The following is an 8,025-nucleotide window of genomic DNA, read 5'->3' on the forward strand; positions in this document are numbered from 1 at the left end:
GCAGCCTTGGCTTGAGTTCTGGCTAAGAAAGAGTTTAGTCAGGACTCAAACTTTAAGAGAGAGTTTATTTAGGAAGTCACAGAGGTAGTAGAAGTGAGTTGTAGAAGAAATGGGCTCAGGAAACAAACTACAGTGGCAAAAGAAGGGCCCTTGGAACTTAGGGGAAAAGCAAGGATATACTAGTGTGTACCTGGGGGAAGGAAAGGGGGGAAGATTTCAGTGTGCTGGGGAAAAATGGGGGTGGGAAAAGGCGTAGACATGCTCAAGAGAGAGCTGAGCTGGGTTCTCTGTTCTAAGGACTTTTAAGGGTGGGCATTTTAGGGGAGTTCCTAGGGGAGGATCTCAATAGACTATTCATCAGCTTTCCAGGTGTGTCCCTTCAGGGTTGTGGTCTCCAGTGAATGGTCAGCGCCAGGGAAGGGAGTCATTAGTCATCACAGCTGGTCCTGATGTCAGCCATGGTATTACTCCACCTGGCCTTGCTGCTTTTCTGGGCCTGGAGCTGAAGTACAACTGAAGCCTAGATGTTATCTCTAGTTTGACCAAAATTCTGTCTCTGTGGTCAACAAACCTGAGGCTTTGTTCCTAAGATTATTTGATTCGGGTCAGAACTTCATTGTTCTGAAGTCTTTTTTTTTTAATCCTCACACAATATGTTCTTATTAATTTTTTGAGAGAGAGAGAGAGAGAGAGAGAGAGAGAGAGAGAGAGAGAAATATTGATGTGAGAGAGAAACATCGATCAGTTGCCTCTCATATATGCCCCAACCAGGGATTGAAACCACAGCCTAGGTATGTGCTGTGAACGGTTATTGAACCCAAAACCTCTTGATGTATGGGATGATCCACCAGCCAACTGAGTCACCCGGCCCTGAGGGCTGTCCTGAGCTCTTAATGCTTAAGGGAGTGGTCATGCTAGAGTTTGTATGGGGTCATATGAGTCTATGCCAGGGGTGGGCAAACTTTTTGACTCGAGGGCCACAATGGGTTCTTAAACTGGACCGGAGGGCTGGAACAAAAGCATGGATGGAGTGTTTGTGTGAACTAATATAAATTCAAAGTAAACATCATTACGTAAAAGGGTACGGTCTTTTTTTTTTTTTTTTAGTTTTATTCATTTCAAACGGGCCGGATCCGGCCCGCGGGCCGTAGTTTGCCCACGGCTGGGCTATGCTCTGGCCCCCTTGTTCCTCTTCTAAGGGGGTGGACCACCTGACTAGCGACATGCAAGGAGAAGAAACTTCAGAGCAGGGTCTGAACCCCATATAAAAGGTTCCCCGGGGGATGAGATCCCACCCTACACCTGTCTGTTGCTAGGCACCTGGGACTTTCCTCTCTGGTGACCTTCCATACTTGGTCCGTTGTCCTTGCTCTGCGCATGCCTAACTGCCTGCTACAGTAAGTCATATTGCTGTCCTCTGATTTCATCAGTTTTTAGAGACAGTTCAACACTTCTGCCTGTGGTCCTCACTGCTGCAGTATGGACTCGTTGCCTGCGGTTCCTGGTGCTGGACTGTCATCCTTTACTGTCTTGGGAATCCCTCTTGTGTCAGAGCATGTATTTCTTATCTTCCTCTTTCTTGATTTACTCCTTTATTTTGGTGGTGTGCGTCATTGACCAAACTCAGTAACTTCCTGAGAAAGGGAGTGTAGAAGATGTCGAGGAATTATATGTTTTAATATATTTTAATTCTAGATTGGAAGTCATTCTCCTAGGGAATTTTGAATGTGTAGCTTCTAATACTCAGCATTGCTGTTGAGAAGTAAAAATCTTTCTGTTTTCTAATCCTTTGTGACCATTTTTTTTCCCCTCCTCTGGAAGTTTAAAAGAAGTCTTCTGGTTTTTCCAGTGTTCTGAGATTTCACAAATATGTGTTATTTGGAGTCTTTAGGTCCATTATGCTGAGCATGTGCTTTCAATTTGGCGATAGGTGTTTCTGTTCTGGGGAATTTCCTCCCCTGTTTTCTCCGTTCTCTTTCTGGAATTCCTATTAATTAAATGTTGGACCATGGCTCTTCTAATCTTATCTTATTTCTTTTAGCTAATGTGCATTTTCTTTGGTAGATTTCTTCAGCTTTAATTTTCATGCCTTGCAGGTAGCTTTTGTTTGTTTGTTTGTTTCTGGTAGCAGGCCATTAACTGCTAAGAGCAAATTGTTCCTTGTCTTTTTTTTTTTTTTAAATGGCACCCTGAATATAAATATCTTCTTTTATTTCTGAGGATATTAATGATGGTTCTTTAGAAGTTTTCTTCTTCCTCATTGCCTGATTCCTCTTAGTTGATGTTTTGTGGGAAGGTCTCAACATGAGAAATTCAGCATCGGTGCGTTTATCTCATCCCAGTGCTGCCAGAATTCTGTGGCATAGGCTTGTTTGGTTGTTGACTTTTTTCAGTTTGAATTTCTGGGGACTTTCACTTTCTGGCTTTCTGGAGACTGCTTAGTCAATTACCACTTGACCATCTGTTTTCCAACTTTGAGAATGTTGCACTCTCGACTTTCTTGTATTAGGGGATTCATTTCTTTTTTTTAAAAAAAAATTCCTTTACTATAGTTTTAGTGGAGTTTTAGGTAGGATGTGTTTAAATTGCCATTTATACTTTTGGGTATCATTTATACCCCAAAGCCAGGTGTAGTTTAAATGGAAATGTGCCAAATTACAAAAAAAGAAAAAAAATGCCACAAAGTAGATTTTTATTAGAATTGCATTAAACCTGTGCTTTTATTAGGTAAGTATTGAGATCTTTATAATAGTCAGTTTCCCCACCCAAGAGCAAATTTATTCAGGATGTCCTTTATATCTTCAGGTTCACTTTTCATTACAGTATTTCTTCATTCGGTGCTGAAAGAAGATTGTATTTTGTATTTACCATGTTGGTATAGTTTTGAGCTCAAATACACATGATCTTTTAAGTTATTTCTGCTTTCTTAATTGTCTTTATATCTTTTGTTTATTCCTACCCTCTGAAGCCTGGCTCACTGGAACAAGCAATGTTAGATGCTTTAGTGATGGATCGGGTGGATTTTGTGAAGCTCTTAATAGAGTATGGAGTGAACCTCCATCGCTTTCTTACCATCCCTAGACTGGAAGAGCTCTATAATACAGTGAGTATTGGAACATTTCATCAATCTCCTTCTTTAAAATTTACCTTAAGGTTTAGCTTGAATGTTCAAGTCTTCTTGAATGTTCATGTACAAATATAGCTTATAGAGAGATAGACTTTTCAACCAAAGAACTACTCTTACTGATTCCATTTGATCCTAAGGATATTTTTGCATTTCCCATCATTAACTACACAGAATAGAGGTGTAATCTAACTCAAGAAAATATTGTAGTAATTATGGTCTTACTATCATAATTAATGCCACAGATGGGAATAGGAATAAATTAGTTTAATTGAATTACTGAAAGCATCTTAAGGCCACTGTTAAAATTCTGTTCCTGCAACTTTTTATGCACCCCCTTATTGTAACTAAACTGGCTTACTCATTGTAAAAACACCAATTGGTTGAGTCATGTACCCTTCCTGAAATGTCCTTCCTTGTCCATTAAATCTTAGTCTTTCTTTAAAGTCCTATTCAAGTCCTGTCTTTTTGACTGGTCCCTATAGAACAAATTATTTTCAACTCTTGAGCACACACATCTTCATATTGTTGGTTATTTTTCTGTGTAAGTACCCATTCTTTTCTTTTTTAAAAATATTTTTATTGATTTCAGAGAGGAAGGGAGAGGGAGAGAGAGAGAAAATCATTGATCGGTTGCCTCCTGCACATCTCCTACTGGAGATCGAGCCCGCAACCTGGGCATGTGCCCTTGACCAGAATTGAACCCGGGACTCTTCAATCTGTAGGCCAACGCTATATCCACTGAGCAAACTGGCTAGGGCAGTACTCATTCTTTTCTATTTGACTATAAAAACTCTGCAAAAAAAGTACTTATATTCCTCATTGACTCTCTCAGAAACTTGATTGAACATAGTAAGGGTTCAATAAATATTTGTTGATGGAAAGTAATTGTGTGGCTTATATATGTTAAAGGGTAGTTACAAATTAGCTAAAATTAATTTCTGTCTCTTGTCACATAAAGCTAAGTCCTTACTACCTACCTATACACATACATCTTGCTTTGAAAAGTATTTCAATCTAATTACATCTTCTCTTGGGAAACATCTTCCTTGGAATTAATGTGGCTTAAGCTGCATTCCTAAAGATGTTAAAAGAAAAATTTTCAGTATTCTGGATTATTTATGCATTCTGAAATAAAGTTTTTCCCCCCTGGTAATTAAAAGGCAATTAAAATTCCTTTTTCGTTCTTTATTACAGAAACAAGGACCTACTAATATGCTCTTGCATCAACTTGTCCGAGATGTAAAACAGGTAACCTAGTTATGAAGTTGTGCACATTTCTTTATGCATTGCCTTAGGTTTTGATGGAGGTTTCCCCAGATTTTGCTCTGTAAAATGTAGATTTGGATTTTCTAGTGAATTACCTACCCCTACCCTCTTTACTAGTGACTGAACAATTTCATCACCAAAGCATACTTTTATAAATTTACTCTGTGTTTTAAAACATTTGACCAACAAAGGAAGTATCATAAGCTAATAATTATTTTCTCATAAAATATCAATCAGACACACATAAAACTTCTAATCAGAATTAGAGCTCAATGTGGTACAGCAGTATTGCCAATGATGATAATAATATCTGTTAAAAATACACTTCCTGGACATGTGATTTCCGTTGTTTTTGTTATTGTTTTGACTATTAATGATACCTTAGTGATGGCTTGGAGGCCCTCACTTCTTTTTTTTAGTCTAAGCATTGTCCTAGGGGACTAGGATGAACCCCATTGCTCTGTTCCCTTCCTCATAATTTGCTGATTGTATTTTTATTGAACTTTGAGTGAAGTCAGATTTAAAATAATCTGTCCCGTTATTTACCAAAACTTCTCAACTTTAACAGATTTTTGCGCCTTAATTCCTTCTCTTTTAATTATTAGGAGCTTTGATTCCCATGTGCAGAATACTGGGAGTGCCTTTATTTGTCACCCTGATTAATATCCATCCACGACGACCTTGAAAAGTTCTTTCCACATTTTTCTGAGGTCTAATACCTTGGTGGAGAGAGTATAGGCTTTCTGGTTATATTGACGTGGTGGGAGAGCCAGAGGGAAAGGATGCAGAAGAAGACATTTAGCTGTCAAATTAGTAGTAAGCAAAAGTGTCTGTGCCTATGTAAATTTAGTTTGCATCGATTTGTGCTAGATCAAAATGCTTCTCCTTGGATTATTTCCTTAAACTTACATTCTGTCACAGTAAACTGAAGAAAAAGGAGTGGGACAGGTTAAATAGGCTCTAACCTTGCAGCAGATAAGATCATAATTTTTATCATATCTTGAAAAACATAAATTATGAAAGTGAAAAAGGGATATTAAATCATTTACACATTTACATATATACATATATATCACCTTACTTCTTGTTCAGTGCCTCATGAGCGTTATCCACAGAGAGCTTGTTCAGTGCTCTGTGTGCCTTTGAAAGTGTCCTGTGAACTACACTTCAGAAATAACATTTTTGAAGGTGGGTTTTTAGGGGCTGAAATAAGTTTCATTTAGACTAAGATCCAGGTACTTAGAAATCTGTTGCTAGGCTCTCCTTACCAACCATAACATTTGCCTTGGCACAGCCTTATATTGGACATCTCATTTGGTTCTGCCATCCCATGTTTCTTACTTCTATGTGTCCCACTTCCTTCCTTCTTGTTTTGCGTATGATGTTGTCAGCACAATGCAAAGTGTTATAGCCATTTTCATAAAGAGAGAGGCTGAAGATTTAACCTATTGTTAATTTTTGATCACATACATTCAACATATCTCCCAGTAATATTACTTCTATTGTAGTCATTATGTTATTTTCACTTAAAAACAATTTTTAATACTACACTTAAATGTATTTTATTCTAAAGTATGTGCATGCATGAGAGAGAAAAAGAGAGAGAAAAGGAGCAGATATAAGCAGACATTCAATGTCTACAAAACTAAAACCATATTAAAGCTAAGTATCCTTTCCCATCGCAACAAGGAGTTTGTATCAATAGCTGGTCATATGAATTGATGATTTTGTAAAAATGATTGAAAAGTATGGCGCTATCTCTTTGCAGTTGATTTGGTTATGCTCTAATGGCATGGAAAAGTAGAAAGAGAAAGAGAACGGAAAGTTATAACTGATTACATGTTTTGTTTCAGCACACCCTTCTTTCAGGCTACAGAATAACACTAATTGACATTGGATTGGTAATAGAGTACCTCATTGGTGGAGCATATCGCAGCAGCTACACTAGAAAAAATTTCAGAGCCTTCTACAATCTCTACAGAAAACACAAGGTAGCACAATTGAAAAGACCCTAGTAAAATTACCGATGGCTCATAAAAGTGGCTTGGGAAGTTCAGACGGGAATAGCTCCTAAAATGGGCATTCTGTGCATCAACATTTTTTGAGTATTTGCTGTATGTGAGGTACTGTGCTGGCATGTTGGCCTGGGATGGACATGACGATCAGGAGTTTAGAAACTCATAGAGGGAAAATATTTATAGATAACTAGCCATGATACAGAACAGATTAGAATATGTGCTATACTGACACAGAACTAATGTGATGAGAAAGATTAGGGGGAGAGATGACCATTTCTTTCCTTCCCTTCTGTCTCTTTTGAAAATCCAGAAGTCTAAAGCTTAATAGGATTCGATCTATAAACTCATAGGAGTCCATAGTCTGGAGGTGACAAACTTGGGACAAGTGTGGGGATTGTATTGAAAGATGCATGCACAATGTACCTAAAATACATACTGTTCATCATAGTTTTAAAAGTCTAGGAATGTGAAATCAGACTGGCTAACAGAAAACATTGCTTGTTTCTTGAAACTGCCTTTACAGAGCAGTAAACTGAAGAGACTAATTTTTATTAGAGGCTAATTGAAATGTTAGGAAAAGGGCATTTTTGAGAAGAACAGAGACAGTGAAAGGCACAGGGCTGTGGGTGTCAGGGGATGTTCTGCAGTGAAAAGGAGACCTTTGTCACTGGAGAAGTGCCAGGTGGTGGTGAGGGATGAGACTGGGAAGGTAAGTTGGGACTAAGATCACATGAAGAGTCCAGAATATCAAGCTGCTCAAGGTTACTTTTGACCTTTATTCATAAAGAATTAGGTGACATGAAAGCCCAACTTGGCTTTAGGAAATGAAATAAAAACCAAAAGAAACCCAGTGTGCACAGAGAAAATGCTCTTTATTGAAATTTCGAAAGCTTAGGGATACACTTGAGGTGTCAGCCCCTTCATTTAAACAAGCTACAGCTTGCTGTGTGGGTACCAGTGGCAGGTACCAGGACTGACTGTGGCCTCGGTGCAGTCCAGGGCGGAGCAGGCTAGGCACCTGTCCTGGTGCCCTTTCTAGAAATGACCCATTTCTCTGATTCTTGTCTAGTGAAGAAGTACTGACTTTATTGTGTTGCCTCTTAAATTAGATCATGGAGTTACAAATACATGGTTTGGAGTCAGAGAGATCTGGAATTGAAGCTTTGTTTTGCTCATTAGTAGCTGTGTAATCTTGAGCAAGAAACTTAACTTCTCTGTGTGCCAGTTTCCTTATCTATAAAAGGGGAATAACAATACTCCTTTTGTAAATTTATCAAAAGGACTAACTAAAACAATAACTGAAAAACCCATATTTTAGTTTTTTTTTCATAGTGGGTATCGAGTAACTGTTAATAATAATTCTCATGATTATCACTGATGATACTAATTAATTCTTTATCACAATAATAATAAGTTCAGTACTATCTTTAAAAAGTCTTCACCCCATCACTTTTATTCTAATTTATATCCATAAAACAGAAACTAAAAATAAATAAAATAGTTCAAAGCCTAGGGTTTGTACCATAAACTTTATATTTGTCCCTTTACCAATGTTTCTCTTTGTTTTTCTTTCTCATTGATTAAAGGTTCACGCAATGAGTTTTTTTTTAAAAT

At 37.8% G+C, this 8,025-nt stretch overlaps 1 protein-coding gene across 1 annotated transcript in view; it reads left to right on the forward strand.

Annotated features, from left to right (window-relative positions):
* TRPM6 (transient receptor potential cation channel subfamily M member 6) overlaps positions 1–8,025 on the forward strand; it is a 117,583-nt gene that overhangs the window by 40,751 nt on the left and 68,807 nt on the right. The window contains exons 12-14 of the mRNA XM_015572264.1: positions 2,969–3,103; positions 4,322–4,375; positions 6,247–6,384. Coding sequence (XP_015427750.1) covers positions 2,969–3,103; positions 4,322–4,375; positions 6,247–6,384 — 327 coding nt within the window. The remainder of the gene's footprint in view (positions 1–2,968; positions 3,104–4,321; positions 4,376–6,246; positions 6,385–8,025) is intronic.

The sequence above is a fragment of the Myotis davidii genome, unplaced genomic scaffold (genome assembly GCF_000327345.1).
Source record: "Myotis davidii unplaced genomic scaffold, ASM32734v1 scaffold228, whole genome shotgun sequence".
NCBI lineage: Eukaryota > Metazoa > Chordata > Mammalia > Chiroptera > Vespertilionidae > Myotis > Myotis davidii.